This window comes from Canis lupus, chromosome X (assembly GCF_003254725.2).
Source record: "Canis lupus dingo isolate Sandy chromosome X, ASM325472v2, whole genome shotgun sequence".
Lineage (NCBI taxonomy): Eukaryota > Metazoa > Chordata > Mammalia > Carnivora > Canidae > Canis > Canis lupus.
In genome coordinates, this window is record NC_064281.1 from 91,904,972 (window position 1) to 91,923,985 (window position 19,014).

The window sequence follows — 19,014 nt, forward strand, 5'->3', positions numbered from 1 at the left end:
ATAAATAATAATGGCATTCATCACGATGGTTACTTGCGTAGCACTTGCTACACGTCGAATGCTGGCCTCAGGGCTTTATGTGGATTTCATTTAATCTTGACAACAATCCTACAGGGTAGATATTACGATTATCCCCATTTTACAGATGAGGGGATTGAGGCCCGGAAGGGTCATAGCATTAGCTCCAGGTCATCACAGATGGTGAGTGGCCCATGTGCTGTCAGTGTCAGCAGCAGGCAGGTGGTCTCAGGTCTGCACCCCAAGCTGCCCTGTGCTGGGGAGGGCCTACGGTGCTGACCCTCGACCCTGTATGCACATCCGAAATAAACTGCCCACGTCTAGCCCTCACCCTAGGTCAGCTAAATCACAATCTCTGGGGATGGATCCCGATCACTGATGATTTTGAAAAGCCTCCCTGGTTAGTCTCATATGCAGCAATGGGTTGAGAAGCACCCATACGTGCCATTACCATTCCTTCTTCCTCCAAAGGTATCTTAGTCGGGCCACAATAACAGAATACCGTAGACCCAGTGACTGGAACAACAAAACTTACTTCTCACAGTTCTGGTAGTGGCACATTGGTTGTCTGGTGAGAACCCACTTCCTGGTTTGCAGACAGCTACCTGCTCGCTGTGTCTTCACAGATTGGAGTGAGAGAGATCTCTGGTGTCTTTCTTTGTAAGGGCCCCAGTATCTCCTCCGAATCTCTGCAAAGAGGGCCTATGCAAAGATATGCATAAACAAATTCATGAAGGCTCCACACTCAGGACTCGATCACCTCCCAAAGGCCCCACCACCACATACCATCACATGGGGACTTCAACATAATGAATGTTGGGGCACACAAATATTGTCCATAGGAAGGGACAGCCAGAAATCTGTGCTTGCCTTTATAGTCCTTTAGTTTGAGACTGGAAAAGGCATTTATTCAAAAATACTATGAGTGGGACATCTGGGTGGCACACTTGGTTAAGTGCCCAACTCTTGGTTTCAGCTCAGGTTGTGATCTTAGTATCATGAGATTGAGCCCTGTGTTGGGCTCCATACTTGGCATGGAGTCTGCTTGAGATTCTCTCTCCCTCTGCCTCTCCTGCCCATTCTCTCTCTCTCTCTCAAATAAATCAATCTTTAAAAATCATACCATGAGTTCCGGAGTACCTGGCTGGCTCAGTCAGTCAAGCAGGCACCCGGGCTGCCCAAGGGTTGGGTTTTTGTTTGTTTGTTTGTTTGTTTGTTTGTTTTTTAAGTAAACTCTAGGCCAGGGATCCCTGAGTGGCACAGCGGTTTGGCGCCTGCCTTTGGCCCAGGGCGTGATCCTGGAGACCCGGGATCAAATCCCACGTCGGGCTCCCGGTGCATGGAGCCTGCTTCTCCCTCTGCCTATGTCTCTGCCTCTCTCTCTCTCTCTCTCTCTCTCTCTCTCTCTGTGTGTGACTATCATAAATAAATAAAAATTAAAAAAAAATAAGTAAACTCTAGGCCAAACATGGGGCTTAAACTCTCATCCCTGAAATCAAGAGTCACATGCTCCATCAACTGAACTAGCCAGGCACCCCTACAATAAAGTTTTTTTTTTAAATAAGAGATAGGAGGGGTGCCTGGGTGGCTCAGTCAGTTGAGCATCGGACTCTTGATTTCAGTTCAGGTCATGATCTTGGAATTGTGGGTGGGATTGAGCCTCACGTCTGGCTCCATGCTGGACATGGAGCCTGCTTGGGCTTCTCTCTCTACCTCTCTTTCTGCCCCCGAAGAAGAAAAGAAGAAGAAGAAGGAGAAGGAGAAGGAGAAGAAGAAGAAGAAGAAGAAGAAGAAGAAGAAGAAGAAGAAGAAAAGAAGAAGAAGAAGAAAAAGAAGAAAACTTCATTAAATTTTTTTTAATTTTTAAAAATGATTTTTTTCAAAAAAAATAAATAAAAATAAAAATGATTTTTTCTCCTCCCTCTGTTCCCTCCTCCACCACTCAAAAAAAAAAATGAGAGATGGGGCTCCTGGCTGGCTCAGTCAGTAGAGCATGCAACTCTTGATCTCAGGGTTGTGAGTTCGAGTCCCATGTTGGATGTAGAGTTTATGGAAGTGTTGAATGTCTATACTGTGCACCTGAAACTAATATAAACACTATATCTTAACTGGAATTAAAATTAAAACTTCAAGTAAAAAATACATAAATAAAAAATACATAAATAAATGTTAATCTCATCTTAAAAATACCTTTATGGCAACATCTGGACTGGTGCTAGACCAAGTATCTAGATACCATGATCTAGCCAACTTGACACATGAAATTAACTATCACAGACTGGTAGTGGAAAATAAAACTGGAAAGACAGGTGGCCACCAAATTGTAGAGGGTTTTGAATTCTGTTAATTTTCTCTTTAGAAGACTTTTCTTAGAAAATTGGGAGTTGGTGAGGGGTTTCGCAGCAAAGCAATGAAACCACCTGGTGAGTTTGGAATAATACCTGGCTGCAGTGTGGAGGATGGGCTGGAGAGGGCAGAGACTGGAGGTGTAGGGATGGGTAAGGAAATCGTGTCAATCCCTTGCTCACATTGAAGAAGTATGCAGGAGCTGATCGTGTAGGGCTTACAACTTTCTGTAGTGTGCTAGAGCCAGCTCCTATTGGCTCAGGAGAGCTGATTATTGAATTGCAGGAAATCCAGGAGCTGGTGGACCTCACAGATGGTAGCTTGAAATCGGCCATGTGGGAGTATTTACACCATTGAAACTGGCAAATGCTACAGCTCAGGGCTTTTTTTTTCTCCCCAGAGAATCAGTTGTTAAATATTTACCACTACATTACCACCACAGCTTGTAGGTAACAGTAATAAATGTAGACTTTATTCTAAGTGTTCTATAAAGTCATTGAAATATTTTCTTTTTTTTTTTCATTGAAATATTTTCAGCAGATGAATAAAAAGATCTGATTTTTTTTAATCTCTCCAGTGACTCTAAAGAGAATGGACTATAGGGGGCCAGGCAAGTAGTCTCAAAACCCTCTGTCCCAAGGAGACCAAAAGGGAGCGGCATAATGGTCCATGTCAGCAATGATGGTGGCTTGGCAGCAAAGGTGGAGTGAAGTAAAGGCATGTGGAAGATGGTTAAGCTCCTAAGATTGAATATAGGTGGTCCTTGATTCATCACAAGTTGATTATAATTGCCCTGTTCTGTAACTCATATAGCTTGCTTAGTGTCTTTTTTGTTTTAGTTGGGGAGGGGCATCAGATTACATAATGATTGCCTTGACTCATGACTCAGAGCTTTTTTTTGTAGTTTTACTGGAAACCAGCAGAAGATAAATCAATCATATGATTTCATAACAGAATAAGAAGGTTAATTTCCTGCATGAACATAATCTCTTTTCAATATGTCAGTCTCACAGTAGCAGAAGGAACTTCAAGTCTTTGGCAGATTCTAAAGGGAAAGGAAGCTTGTACTATCTATTTGGCCATGGTTCTTTATTGGTGGGTTAAGAAGTAAAGGAGGCCAGGTTACAACAATGTCCAAGTAAACACTTTAAAGTAAAACATTCACCAAAGACCCCTGACCATTTGGACTCCTAAAACTCCAGGCTGGGAGACTCAGCTTGTCCATTTCATGTTTTGTTTCTCATACTCTGATCTGTACTTGACTGTTACTGTACCCCAAAGGGAAGGGCTAACCCAGAGGTTCACCCTTCACCTTGATACAGGACTTTATATGGTTAAAGCAAAGAACATCGATCCCTTTAAGGGCACCTAGCTGGCTCAGTTGGAAGAGCATGCGACTCTTGATCTCAGGGTTGTGAGTTCAAGCCCCACATTGGGCGTAGAGATTACTTTAAAATGAAATCTTTATGGGTACCTGGGTGGCTCAGTTGGTTAAGCGTCTGCCCTCAGGTCATGATCTCAGGATCCTGGAATCGAGTCCTGCATCAGGCTCCCTGCTCAGCAGGGAATCTGCTTCTCCCTCTGTCCCTCCCCCCTCACACATAAGTGTGCTCTCTCTGTCTTCCTCTCTCTGTCTCTCTCTGAAATAAATAGAATCTTTAAAAAATAAAAATCAAAGTAAAAATAAAATCTTTAAAAAAAAGATGTTAATCCTTCGAGCTGGATTAATGAGGAAAGATACAACAATCTTTCATATAAAATGAAGAACCGTGGAACCTAATTAATTTGCATGGCACTAAAATTATAATAACAACCCAGGGTTTGGTAAGGAAATTAATAATATAAACAGCATGAGGTATTATTCCCCCCATTTTTGAAATGAGGAAATTGAAGTTAAGAGACATTAAGGAACTTGCTTACGATCACAGAGCTGGTGAGGAGAAGAGACAGGGTTCCAATCCAGATCTGTGTGATGGTAAAACCCATGCCTGAGACCTCATGCTCCAGGTAGGCTTCCACAAACTGCTCAGCTCCACGTGAACATAGGCGCCCAGAAAGTTTCAACACTCTGCTGCCCTCTGTCAATCTAGTTTCAGTCATATATAATCAAATGGAATATTCTTCCGAAATTTCATATTTAGGCTTCACTAATTTAAACTACCCCCCCCACACACACACATGTACATACACATTGGAATTAGTGACATTTTCTTTATTGTTTACCGAATGCCCTTATGGTGGGGGTTCATGAGAGAGGCTGAAGTCTGATGAGAAAGAGGATGACTGTCCTTGCCAGGGCCAAGCAACAGCAAGTGGCAGGGTGGGGTGTCCTGCAAGGGCACAAGCTAGGTAGGTGTCAGGTGCAGCACACGTTGTCATTTTATGTCTTGAAACCTAGAGACCAAGAGCAGGGCATCAGTGAGAGGTAGGGTCCCAGAGGGCAGATTGCAATGGCCCAAGGGCTCGAGTCTCAGCTTTTGTCACTCTCGGTCAGTCTTCCTCTCAAGATCTTGGGTTTTCATCTATAAATGAAGTCCTTGGATTAGAATATCTTTTTTTAAAGATTTTATCTTTAAGTAATCTCTATACCCAATGTAGGACTCGAACTCACGACCAAGAGATCGAGCGTCGCAGGCTCCTCTGAGCCAGCCGGGTTTCCCCATTGGACTAGAATATCTTAAGGTCCCTTTTTTATCTGAGTCTGTGGTTTGGGGGTTCAGGGTTATTGGGGCCTGGAGTAATGAGATCTAGGAACCAAAATGAGAGCAAAGGAAGGGCCAGGCTTCACGGTCAGAAACAACAAAAATCTACAGTTCATAAGGCCTGAACTTCCGGGTAGTTTGTTTCAGTGATTAAAATTGAGTTTTAGCACTACTTCTCTGGTTGTAATTTGTTCATGCAGACTACAGAGTTTTATGGAGGATGGAGAAAAGAGAAGCTCAGTAAGACATAGTCCCAGCCATCAGGGATCACAGTCTCCTAGGGGAAAGAACATGAACTAGAATAAAATGTGTAACTTATTAGCCATATGACCTTGATCAAATCACTTAGCCCAGGGCACCCCAGGTGGCTCAGCGGTTTAGCACCTGCCTTCAGCCCAGGGTGTGATCCTGGAGACCCCGGATCGAGTCCCGCATCAGGCTTCCTACATGGAGCCTGCTTCTCCCTCTGCCTGTGTCTCTGCCTCTCTGTGTGTGTCTCTCGTGAAAAATAAATAAAATCTTTTTTTTAAAGATTTTATTTATTTATTCATAGAGACAGAGAGAGAGAGGCAGAGACACAGGCAGAGGGAGAAGCAGGCTCCACACAGGGAGCCCGACGTGGGACTTGATCCCGGGTCTCCAGGATCAGGCCCTGGGCTGAAGGCAGGCACCAAACCGCTGAGCCACCCAGGCTGCCCTGATCCTTGTTTTCTTTTCTTTCTTTCTTTCTTTTTTTTTTTTTTTTTTTTTTTTTTTTTTGGTGATCCTTGTTTTCTAAAAGGATTCTCTATCGTATAGGTTTTGACCCACTATTTTTATAGTTTGTGCAGAACATTATGTCAAAATGCTTTTAAAATTCCAGACCACTCCTGTACTGAGCATTTCAGTCATTTATTCAGCAAACCGTTCGCTGAGCACCGGCCATGTGCCAGCTGCTAGGGAAGGCACCAGAAATACAGAAATGAATAAGACCAGTCCTTATAGAGTGCATAGCCCCCTGGGAAAAACAGGCATGTGGATCAGATATGGTGAAAGGGACCTCCTGGAAAGAGCTGTCCATGTTCGCCATCTCCAGCCATTCTCTTGTGATCTCTCTTGAATCATTCCAATCAGACTTTTGCCCTCACTACTCAATAGAAACTTCTCTTCTTAAGGTAAAAATGGTGACCTCCATTGTCACTAAATCCAATGGTCAGGCTCAGTCATCATCTTCTGTGGCCATCAAGGGCTCACCACTCCCTGTGATGCACTCAGTGCCTGTATTGGCTTCCGAGATATCACCTTGCCTAGTTTCCCTTCTAAAAGCTGACTGCTCCTTCTCAGTCTTCTTTGCCAGTCTTCCTCTTTTCTTTGGCTTCTGAATGTCAGGGTATCCCCAAGTTTGAGCCGTGAGTGATATCATCTAGTCTCCTGGATTTCAATACCATCTAGTTCTGACCCTCTCTCTTCTGAGCTGCACACTTGTGTAGCCAACTCCCTATCTCCATTTAGATGTCAGAGGTATCACACAATTGAGCTCCTGATGTCTCCACACACCCTCCCAAGAAAAACCTGCTTCTCCCAGTTTTTCCCATCTTGGTTAATGGTGCTTCCATCTACCAGTTGCTCAGGAGTCATAAACCCCCACTGACTCCAGAAACTTTGAAGTCATCTACCCCTGCTTATAATCTCCTAACCAGTCTCTCTCAATCCTTCTACCCTTTACCCCAGCCTTGAATCTTCTCAACACAGCAGCCAAAGTGATCCTATTAAAATATTAAGTAGGCTATGTCACTCTTCTATTGAAAACCCAGCAGCATCTCCCATTCTCACTCATTAAATTGAAATACTTACAACGGCCTACCAGCCTTATGGGATCCAGTCGTGATGCAATCGTAATCCGGTCATGATCTAGTCGTCAGTTACTTTTCTGATGCCATGTCTGATTACTCTCTCTTTTGTTCATTCCATCCCCACCACATTGGCTTCCTTTTTGTCTAACATCCCAGGCATGTTCCTGCCCCAGGACCCTTGCAGATAACTATACAATTCTCTTCCTTTGGCTCTTTACTCAAATGTCATCTTCTTGCTGAGTATTCCCTGACCACCCTAATAAAGACTTCAACACTCTCAAGGCACTCCCTGCATGTTTTCCCTGCCTTTATTTTCTTCAGAGCATTCACTGCCTTTTAATATTTGGTATCATTATTTATTTTGTCTGTTCCCCCAAAAAAACTAGAATTTCAGCTCTGTGGGGAACAGGGACTTTTGCCTGTTTGGTTCACTGCTCTATCCTCAGTGCCTGGCACATAGTAGGTGCTCAATAAACATTTGAATAAATGAAAAGTCTTCATAGGGGATAATGGGAGCTAATAGAAGTACAGAAATATTACAAAGGAGTGCAGGGGGTGAACAATGCTTTTAATGCTAGGAAAAGTCATTTAAGGGCTTTGTATGTCATTCTAAGGAACTTGGATTTTATCCTATAGGTGGTAGAAAAGTCAGTGAAGGAGTCAGTGGTCCCTACTGAAATGTTAGAAATGCATTCTGAATGCACTGGAAAGGTCAGGAGTGGGTCCAGGAGGCCAGGAAGAGACTGCTGCAGTGATCCATGCATGAGATGCATGAGATAGTGGTAGCCTGAACTAAGAGAGTGGCAGCTGAGAATGTAGAAAAAGGAATGGATCTGAGAAGTACTGTATTTAGAAGATGAAATTTATTTTTAAGATTTTATTTATTTATTTGAGAGGGAGAGAGAGAGAAGGCGCCAGAGCACACGAGCAGGGAGAGGGAAAAGCAGACTCCTTGCTGAGCAGGGAGCCTGATGTGGGGCTCGATCCCAGGATGCTGGGATCATGACCTGAGCTAAAGGCAGATGCCCAACTGACTGAGCTACCCAGGTACCCCTAAAAGATAACATTGATTGTACTTGATGATTGATTGGCTAGGGCAGTTAAAGTGAGCAAATCCCAAGTCCCTGGCCTGGGGTAGCAGGTTGAACAGTGGTACCATTTACTGAGATAAATACAGAAGAGGGGTGCCTGGGTGGCTCAGTCAGTTAAGTGTCTGATTCTTGACCTTGGCTCTGGGCTTAATCTCATGGTCATGAGTTTGAGCCCCACACTGGGCTCCGTGCTGGGCATGGAGCTAGCTAGCTAGCTGGATAGAAGTACAGAAGAAAGCATAAATTTGATGTGGCCAAGGTGAAAGGCAACAATGAGTTCTAGGTGTGTCAAGTGTTGAGAACCTGTGTGCTATACAGGTGGAGATGTCCAGCAGGCAACTGGATGCTTGATTATGGAGCTCAGGGTGGGAGGTCAGGGCCAAAGAGAAAGACCTGGAAGTCATCTAACTGTAGATGGTACCTAAAGCCATGGCTATGGTAGCATTTCCTAGAGAAGTTGTATAAACTGAGGAGGACAAAAAGTCACTGGTTATTCGTGCCAAACACTGCCCCAAAAATCCAATACGAAAATATCCACAAAAAACCATCTACTGAATTTGGCAGGTAAGAGGCCCTAAGTGAATATATTTCATTTATTCAAATACTCCTTGAACACTTGCTATGTGTTAAGGAGACTGAAATACACGTAGTGAACCAAACACTCAATCATCCCCTCTCCCAGAGAGCTAAAATTCTAGTTGGAGGAGCAGACAAATAAGAAAAGAAATGAGTAAATAATACCAAATCTTACAAGGCAGTGAGTGCTCTGGAAAAAAAGAAAGTCAGGGAAATAATGCAGGCCTGGCTGGAAACAGCAAGCAGAGTAATGGGCACAGATGCCAGACTGCAGTGAGTAGAGCAGTGAGTAGGGAGGGCGGAAGTGGAGTCAGCCAGAGTCTACTGTTGTTTCAAGAAGAAGCGCAAACAATAAGAGGAATGGATGTCCATTACCAGATGAGTGGCCAAACACACGGTGCTACGGCCACACAACAGAATACTACTCGGCAATAAAAAGGAAGAAACTATTGATGACCACAACATGGATGAATCTCAGAAACGTGCTGAGTGAAGGTAGCCAGTCTCAAGGGGGGGCCTGGCTGGCTCAGTCAGAAAAGTGTATGACTCTTGATCTCAGGATCGTGAGTTCAAGCCCCACATGGAGTGTAAAGATCAATTAAATAAATAAGACTTTCAAAAAACCACTTAAAGAAGCCAGTCTCAAAAGGTCACATGCTATATGCTTCCATTTAGATGATAGTCTCAAAAGGCAAAATGATAGGGACAGAGAAGAGACCAGTGGCTTCCCAGGACTGGGGATGGGGGAGGCCTTGACAGCAAAGGGGCAGTTCATGAGAACTGTGGGGGCAGAAGGAGCAATTCTGTGTCCTGATTGTGATGGTGGTCACATAACTGTATGTGTGTTAAAACTCTTAGAACTCTACCCTGCAGGAAGATAATTTTACTATATATTAATGTGGGAATGAGAGGTTGGACTGTATCTAAAGGATAAAGATTGGAGGCAGGAGTTTGTAAATGAGAGGGACTTGTGTTTATGCATTTGCTAAGGAGAAAAGTCAGGTCTCTAGGGAAGAATGCCCAAGAGGAGTTCAAAGGTATGAGATCAGGCACCTGGGTGGCTCAGTCAATTAGGCAGGCGTCTACCTTCAGTTCAGGTCATCACCTCAGGGTTCTGGGATCAAGTCCCACATCACGCTTCCTTCGCAGTGGAGAGTCCACTTCTCCCTCTCTCTCTGCCTCCTCCTCCTGCTCATGCTCTGTGTCTGTCTGTCTGCCTGCCTGTCTGTCTCTCTCTCTCTCAAATAAATAAAATCTAAAACAAAACAAAACAAAACAAAAAGACAAAGGTATGAAGTCCAGGGCAGAGGTGGGAAGAAAAGATATTTATGCAAAGAAGCAAAAGTTGCGTCCCTGTACAATCTGTTTTCTCTATGAACCAGGAGACCAGGTCACCTACCTAGAGCAGAGGAACGGGTGCGGGGTGCTGGGCATCAAGGGGTGTGGGAAGGCTTGGTGGAGCCACCTTGAGGAACAGGCAAGGAAGCTTTGAAGGTTTAGTTCACAGTATGAAGGCCCAGCATAGGTTGGCAACTTTGAAACTTTAGTGGTGCCCATGTACCCTGTTGTGGATTCGTCTTCAGTGGCTTGGGGCAGAGAAGGCATGTGTGGATGAGAGCAACTGAAGGACCAGGGGAAAGGATCTGGAGGGTAGGAGCACAAAAAACAGCTAAGATTGGAAAAGGAAGCCACTGAAGCCAGCAGGGAACTGGTGCCCTGGGGGATACATGAGGAGGCAAGTGCCTGGGGGCTTAATGATCTAACCTTAATGAAAAACAGGAACCAGCAAGGGAGGGGGCCGATGGATGAGGACACTGTGGACCCAGAGGTTCTGAAGTGCAAGATTTCAGAGGTGGGTGTGGAGGACTAGTCCTTTAGGTAAGGTATTGTGTTGCTATTTATCATACTGAATTTTTTAAGATTTTATTTTATTTATTTGAGAGAGAGAGAAAGAAAGAGAGCATAGAAGCAGGGGGAGCAGCAAAGGGAGAGGGAGAAGCAGATATCTCACTCAGCAGGGAGCCAGACATGGGGGCTCAATCCCAGGACCCTGAGATCATGACCTGAGCCGAAGGCAGACGCTTCACCAAGGGAGCCACCCAGGCACCCCGATTTGGCATACTATCTATGTAATAGTAATAGCAATGCTAGCTCATACTTACTGATCCCTACCATGTGCCTGACACTGCTGATCGCTTTACATGCATATCTCATTGAATTCTCACAACAGCCCCATGAAGCAGGTTGAAGGAAACTGAGGATCTGGAGGGTTAGGTATGTGCCCAGAGTCACATGGCAGCAACAAGGAGTGTGGCTGAGGGCCATGAGCCACAGCGGAGAATTCTGGCATGAGCGTGAAGGAGTAAGGAGTCCGGGGACAGCAAGAAGCTAGAAGAATGCTGCTGTCACTCTGCTCTTCACCCTGGGACCTCCTGTGGTGTGGAGAAATGAGCAGCCCACTCTTGAGAGCGTCACAGAGGAGGCATCAGTTAAGAAAAGGAGACCTGGGGCGAGGGCCCTTTAAAAAGGTTAAGGGCGTAGGAGAATGTTTATCACGTCCAGGGGGGCATAGTTTGGGAACCAACTTTAAGTATGAAGCTTAGTCTGTCCTGAATTATTGCTTCCTTCCAAGCAAAATAGGCCACAAATATGTGAACGGAGTGTCGTGACTTCACTGTGTGGTAATATTCATTCTGAGCCCATTAAGCAAGCGCCCTGTGGCAGCCATTCTTGGCCAGCATCTGGGCCAGGTACACAGCAAGCAGATCCCAGACTCGAGTCCCTGGCTTCTTGGACTAGAACATTTATTTCCTGGTGACAAAATCACTATGTCCCATCTTCTATGTTTCCTGCCAGGCTCAGAGCCCACACCTTCCCCACCACGGAGGAGTGGATGTCCATTTCTCAGGAGCAGTGGACTGCTTCCGGCAGATAGTCAAAGCCCAAGGAGTCCTGGCCCTCTGGAATGGACTGACAGCCAACTTGCTGAAGGTGAGAAGGGTGGTCAGTCTCTTGCTTCCAATGCTAGCCTGTTCCCTTGCCACTCCCCTACAGGTGGCCTGGAGACCCCCCGTCTAGCACTGATGGAGGCACAAGGCCCATGAGTGCAGGCTGGGGGTCAGCCCTGAGACAGGGGGACCCTGTGCAGTGGTGGGGCATTTGACACCCCATCCCAGAGGAACTGAGCATTTAGTGTAGAGGTTCCCGACATGGGGGCTCATGGACTCCTAAGGGGAACCTAATCCCCCAGCCCAACATTGTATGCAGAAACGTGTAGTTATGTGCCTATGTGCATCTCTCTGGGGAGAGGATCCATAGCTTTCATCACATTCCCAAAGAATTTCATGACCCACCCTCCCTCCCCACAAAAAAAAGGTTAAGAACTTTGGACTAACCTTACACAAGTATCAGATTGTCTTCAGGCATATTCATCCTGGCCATGCATGCCCTTTAACCTCTGCCCTTCCTCTCCCCCCACCCACACTGTGCCAGCTTTCATTCTGCCATCTTCCCTGATGCCAAAAAGAATTGTCCACAGCCTTTGCCTTCATTTACCATGGTCCAGATTGACTGCAGATGCACTGACAGTTGTCTTTTTAAGATTTCAACATGATTTTCATTTCTTTTTAAACAGATAGTTCCATATTTTGGAGTTATGTTTGGCACCTTTGAGTTCTGCAAGAGAATCTGTCTTTACCAAAATGGTTACATTGTGTCTCCTCTGAGCTATAAATTGACCCCAGGGGTGGATCAGAGTTTGAAGCCCCAGGAATTACGGGAATTTAAAAAGTTCTTCAAAACTGGACAGCTAAAGTCTAAAAAACCAACCCTTTAAAACTGAATGGAACAAGAAGCACAGTTAGGGCATGTTACAATCATACAAAAATGTAGCTTCATAATCCTGTGTTCATGGAATGACAAGAGAATATGCCCATCTGCTGCTCTTGGAAATGAGAAGATTCAGCCACATACCAGCTCCAAGCTCCAAGCTGATGACCTGGTGCACACCCGTGCCACAGGAAAGCTTCCCAACAGGACTGTTTCGTGGCGGCATTCCACCAGATTTTATAATAAAATCTAGCATTCACGAAATGTGCAATTTACACTCTGTAAATGTGCAACTCACAGGACACCAAAGAAAGGGCATCGCCATGACCTCAAAGTGACATGCAGTTGAAGTGGCTGAGCAGGGATCCCTGGGTGGCTCAGCGGTTTAGCGCCTGCCTTTGGCCCGGGGCATGATCCTGGAGTCCTGGGATCAAGTCCCACATCAGGCTCCCTGCATGGAGCCTGCTTCTCCCTCTGCCTATCTCTCTGTGTCTCTCATGAATAAAAAAAATCTTAAAAAAAAAAAAAAGAAGTGGCTGAGCAAATACCACATCATGAGCTCAGCCACATGGTCACAGCTTGAACTAACTAACCCACACTGGCCTAGTTTTGCTCTATTTGACCCAAGTCCTCCTAATACAGTTGTTCTGAAAGTCCTAATCTTTGAGGAGTTCTGAGTGCATACACTATAGTGTAAATTATGCCTTATCAGAAACTGAATTAAAGCATTTAACATTTAAAAGTCATCACTGTCATCGTAGAACGGTGGTTCTTCTGTATTTAAATTTGAAGCATCTCAATCTTTTTTCAGGAAGGCAGTTTTTACCCTGACCACTTAATGCCCCCAAAGACCTTCTTCCAATTGAAGTCATGTACAGTTGAAGTGGCCTTTATTCTCTGCCTTTTTAACGTGCTTTGCAAGCCTAACCTGAAAATAAATTAGTCAACTTAAGTTATTCTCACAAGATGTCCCAATTGCCTAGAAAGGATCAAATAGAACATTTGACACACATATCAGAAAGAGAAATGGAACTGAACAGAAACACTTCAGGCTAATCATCTCTACTCGATGCTTTAAAAATCAAATTTTAGATTGTTCCACCTTGAGAACTCCATGTCAGGTTTATTTTTTTTATTTTTTTATTTTTTATGATAGTCACAGAGAGAGAGAGAGGCAGAGACATAGGCAGAGGGAGAAGCAGGCTCCAAGCACCGGGAGCCCGATGTGGGACTTGATCCTGGGTCTCCAGGATTGCGCCCTGGGCCAAAGGCAGGGGCCAAACCGCTGCGCCACCCAGGGATCCCCCCATGTCAAGTTTATATAACCATACTTTCAAATACTTACCTATGCATTAAAAACAATAATATTAAATTTTTAATTTACACACACACACACACACACACGGGCTTTCAGTATGTTGAAAGTATTTTTCCATGTTAAATTTATTTTCCAAAGAAAAATGTTGTTTGGTCATTTGTTACCTAAGGTAAGTGATAGCAGAGGAATAGCAGTTAATACACACAGGAAGATCTCATCTGTAGCCCAATCTGTTACAGTTGGGAGGGTGGCACATTCTTTACCCACAGCGGATAGCCATATTTATTAACTCTTCATTTTCCTTTCAGTGAACAGGTTTTTTAAAGTTCTGAAATCTGCAGGAAAAAAAATATGTTTTTATACTAGATCTAAAATCCTAACTCAGGTTACTTACATCACATTAATATCTTCTGTGTATTCTTCAACCCATATATGAGAGGGACAGCCACGCTCCAGCTACTATCACACACAGGAATGTTTTCTGAGCTGTAGTTTTGGCTTTTTCAATAAAGTTAAGTGGGGAAAAAGGAATGCCTCGTTTTTTCTAATTTCAGGACAACTCTTAAAACTCTAGTTTTGGGGGCACCTGGCTGGCTCAGTTGGAATACCGTGCGACTCTTGATCTCAGAGTCATGAGTTCAAGCCCCATGGTGGGTATAGAGATTACTAAAAAATAATAATAATTAATTAACTTTAAAAAAATTCTAGTTTTGTTCCTAAAAAAAACTTCCAGCTTATTTTCATTTTCTCAGGGGTATGAAAGGAGTGTTCTGCTTTTCTGCTTTATGATTGGCAGAGTACACTAAACTGGACTAAGTACTTTAGGAGGATTAGAAAGACATGTGATACAATATTAACCCAGGAGCAGCACAGTTTTAAGGACAAAACATCCCTACATACAGGAAAGGACTCTGATTACAAAGCAAATACAAGTGAAGACATGATAATGTGGTAACAACTGTCTATCTAATAAGACCACCAAGGGGCTCCCTGTATACCTACTGAATCAAGGATTAAAGGGATCATCAAAGGAGCACCTGGGTGGCTCAGCTCGCTGAGTGTCTTATTCTTGATCTCAGGTCAGGTCTTGATCTCAGGGTCATGAGTTCAAGCCCTATGTTGGGCTCCGGAGCCTACTTAAAAAAAAAAAAAAAAAAAAAGAAAGAAAGGGGTCATCATAGGTGAGAGAAGCTAGTAATGAGTCTTGAATTAAGTTTTGAAGGAGGGGAGAAGATATTAGTTGGTCAAGAATAGGTTGGAGGTAGAATAAGCCACAGAGAGATTGCAGGTTGAAGGTAGGACCTAGGTGGTGTCACACACATGGAAGCAAGCAAAAAGTGGAATACAGTAAGAAGACTGGGTTTCGCACATCAATTCAACAACTGTTAGGCCCTCTGGACACAGTGGTACATGAAGCAGACAAGGTCCTTGCCCTCATGGAGGTTATGATCTAGGAGGGTGACGGTCAATAAAAAAGTATCTCTGGGGCACCTGGGTGGCTCAGTGCTTGTGTGTCTGCCTTTGGCTCAGGTTGTGATCCTGGGGCCCTGGGATCGAGTCCCACATCGTGCTCCCCACAGGGAGCCTGCTTCTCCTTCTGCCTATGTCTCTGCCTCTCTCTGTGTGTCTTTCATGAATAAATAAATCTTTTTTTTAAAAAAGTAATCTGCAAGTCAGGTAATTATAGATTGTAATGTTGTGAGGGGAATAAACAGGATGCTTTAACAGAGAATTCTGCAGGGATGAGGGAAATATTTTAAGTCAGGGAGTAAGGAAAGGCTGCTCTGAGAGGTGATATTTGAGATTATATGTGGCCTTGGCACCATGAAAGAAAGTCAGATTTTAGGGCACCTGGGTAGCTCAGTTGGTTAAGCATCTGCCTCTGGCTCAGGTCTTAATCCCGGAGTGCTGGGATTGAGCCACACATCAGGCTCCCTGCTCAGTGAGGAGCCTGCTTCTTCCACTCCCCGCTGCTCATGAGCTCTCTGTCCAATAAATAAATAAAATCTCTCAGAAAAAGAAGTTAGATTTTATTCTAAATGCAGTCAGGAGGGACAGCCTGGGTGGCTAAGCGGTTTAGCGTCGCCTTTGGCCCAGGGCGTGATCCTGGAGACCCAGGGTTGAGTCCCACGTCAGGCTCCCTGCACGGAGCCTGCTTCTCCCTCTGCCTGTGTCTCTGCCTCTCTCTCTCTCTGTCTCTCATGAATAAATAAAATATTTTAAAAAATTAATGCAGTCAGGAGTCATTGAAGGGTTTATGTATAGAAGCAATATAATCTGATTTTCATTTTAAAAATATCCCTCTGGGTACTGTGTGGATAATAGATTAGAGAGAAGAAAGACTGAGAATGGGTTCAAGACATATTTTTGAGTTGAACTCAGCAGGATTTGAGGAGCAAGTGAATGTAGGGAATAAAAAGAAGCAATCAAAGATGGCACTTAGGTTTTTGGGCTTTGATTTGATTAACAAGGTAGACAATGTTGCCATTTGATAACGTAGGGTAGACTTTTGGTGGGGGAAGGAATTAGAAATTCTCTTTTGGACAAGTTAAATTCGAAATGCCCATGAAATATCCAAATAGAGAAGTCAAGCAGACAGCTGGCTAGAGCATAGGCTAGCCATGTAACTGTCCGACCAGTTGTGAATAATGATTCCCCACTCAAGGGTATCCACATCCTTATCCCTAAAGCCTGTGACCATTTATCTCACATGGTGAGAGGGACTTTGCAGATGTGATTAAGGGTAAGGACATTGAGATGGAGAGATTATCATGGTTCATCTAGGTGGGCCCAATCTAATCATGCGAGTCCTTAACCATGGAAGACGGAGGTGGTGAAGAGAGGTCAGAAAGATGAAAAAGGGGCAGAAGGAATGGGGCATGAGGAGGACTCGACTCATTGCTGCTGACTTTGAAGACAAAGGTGCCCATGAGCCAGGGCATAGGGTGGCCTCTAGAAGCTGAGAATAACCCTTAGCTGACTACAAGCAAGGAAAGAGGATTCTAGTCTTACAACCACAGGGAGTTGTATTCAGCCACAACCTGAATGAGCCAGGAAACAGGCACTCCCGTAGGGCCTCCAGAAAGGGCCTCTATGCTAGAACCCCTTGATTTTAGCCCAGTAAGTACCATGTCAGACTTCTGACCTATAGAACTGTAAGATAATCATTGTGTTGCCTAAGCCACTGAGTCTGTGGTAATTTGTTACAGCTGCAGTAGGAAAGTAATACGTCATAACAGTATTAATAATTATGTCAGAATAATAACACATAAACCAGGACTGTCCTGGGCAAATCTGGACAAGTCTGGGTGGAGTGCAGGGAGACTCGTGGCTGGAGAGAGAAATCTGGGTGTTATCAACATATAGATGGCTTTTAAAACCAAGAGACTGTAAGATGCCACCGAAGGAGTGGATGGATAGAAAGTCCTGGTGGAGGGGGAGGCAACAAGAAATGACACTGAAGAGGTGGTGGCTAAGACCTCACGCTGGGAAGGAACTGGAATTCCTGTACTCTGCTGTTGGGGATGTGAAATGGTACAATCATTCCCAGTTTTTTTTTCCTGGAGCAAGTACCCAATTTTATTTCTACCTTCCCCCCAGAATATCAGAGGCACTGGGCCCCATAGGGCAAGGGCACAAGCTCCTACTTCCCTCCTACTCCAAGTGGGGCTCCCAGCAGGCCACAAGAATACTCTCTCCCCAGAGACTTTCTTCACTCCTGGGATAGACTTCTCCCAGGAAGCCAGGAAGCCAGGAGCTAAGGGTAGGGCTTTGCTAAAGGAAGAACAGCAGGTTGACCCCCCCACCCCCCAACCCCCGCCTACTCCTCCCCAGCCCCTTCCCACCTTCCAGGGCCTCCTCTGGCCAAGTCCCTGGCAGGTATGGGGAAAGGCTCCCAGGAACAGGAGAGCAAGGTGGAGAGGAACTTTGAGTCCTGTGTCCAGGAGCCTCACATTCTGGCTGAGTTCTCCATTGTGCAGGGCTGGAGGGCTTCCACCCCTTCCTTACCAGCCCATAGGGTGGCATCCCTGCAGCGGGAACAGACAGTCTGACAATTCCACTTCTAGGTATGTACCCCAGAGAAATGAAAAGAGGGCCACACAAAAACCTGTACAGGAATGTTTATAGCAGCATCATTCATAACGGGCAAAAGGTGGAAATGACCCAAATGTCTATCCGCTGATGAATAGATAACAAAATGTGGCATATCCATCCAGTCAAATACTACTTTGCGATGAAAGGGAACTGGCTACTGAATCACAAAAAAGCACAGATGAGTCCAGAAAATATATATACATAGATATTGATATATTGATTTCAAGTGAGAGAGGCAGAGCCCCCCCCAAAAAAATGGTACATACTGTATTGTTCCATTTATTTATTTGTTGGTTTATTTATTTATTTAGAGAGAGTGTGTGCATGAGGAGCAGAGTAAGGGGGCAGAGGGAGAGAAAGAGAATCTTATGCAGGCTCCACACCCAGCACAGAGCCTGACACTGGGCTCGATCTCACGACCCCGGGATCATGACCTGAGCTGAAATCAAGTCGAACACTTAATCGACTGAGCCCCCCAGGTGCCCCAACCATTGATTTTTTTAAGTTTATTTTGTTTAGTAATCTCTAGTAATGTGGGGGCTCAAACCCATGACCCTGAGATCAAGAGTCACATGCTCTTTCCATTGAACCAACCAGGCTGCCCCATTATGATTCTGTTTTATATGAAATTCTAGGAAAATGCAAACTATAGTGATAGAAAGCAGATCAGTGCTTGTTTGGGGGAAAGAGGGAGAACTTGTGATGTGTGGTGATGGAAACATTCACTTGTGAGTGTGGTGATGGAAACATTCACTATCTTAATTGTGATGATTTCATAGATGTACACATGTGTAAAAAACATATCAAACTGTATGCTTTAAATAAGTACAGTTTTGGGGATGCCTGGGGGGCTCAGTGTTTGAGCTTCTGCCTTTGGCCCAGAGCGTGATCCCAGAGTCCTGGGATTGAGTCCCACATCTGGCTCCCCGCAGGGAGCCTGCTTCTCCCTCTGCCTATGTCTCTGCTTCTCTTTCTCTGTCTCTCATGAATAAATTAAAATCTTGGGATGCCTGGGTGGCTCAGCGGTTAAAGTGTCTGCCTTTGGCTCAGGTCGTGATCCTAGAGACCCAGGATCGAGTCCCACATTGGGCTCCCTGCATGGAACCTGCTTCTCCCTCTGCCTATGTCTCTGCCTCTCTCTGTGTCTCTCATGAATAAATAAATAAAATCTTTAAAATAAAAATAAATAAATAAATAAAATATTTAAA

General features: G+C 44.6%; 1 protein-coding gene across 3 annotated transcripts in view; it reads left to right on the top strand.

Annotated features, from left to right (window-relative positions):
- The window catches only part of SLC25A43 (solute carrier family 25 member 43), a 43,752-nt gene that overhangs the window by 23,870 nt on the left and 868 nt on the right, over positions 1–19,014 (top strand). The window contains exons 4-5 of one of the 3 annotated variants that reach the window (XM_025431376.3): positions 11,422–11,556; positions 12,200–14,238. In XM_025431376.3, coding sequence (XP_025287161.1) covers positions 11,422–11,556; positions 12,200–12,400 — 336 coding nt within the window. In that variant the 3' untranslated portion in view covers positions 12,401–14,238. Of the gene's footprint in view, positions 1–1,751; positions 1,927–11,421; positions 11,557–12,199; positions 14,239–19,014 lie in introns of those variants that run through there. The other 2 variants (XM_049107894.1, XM_049107892.1) reach the window with 2 other exon arrangements.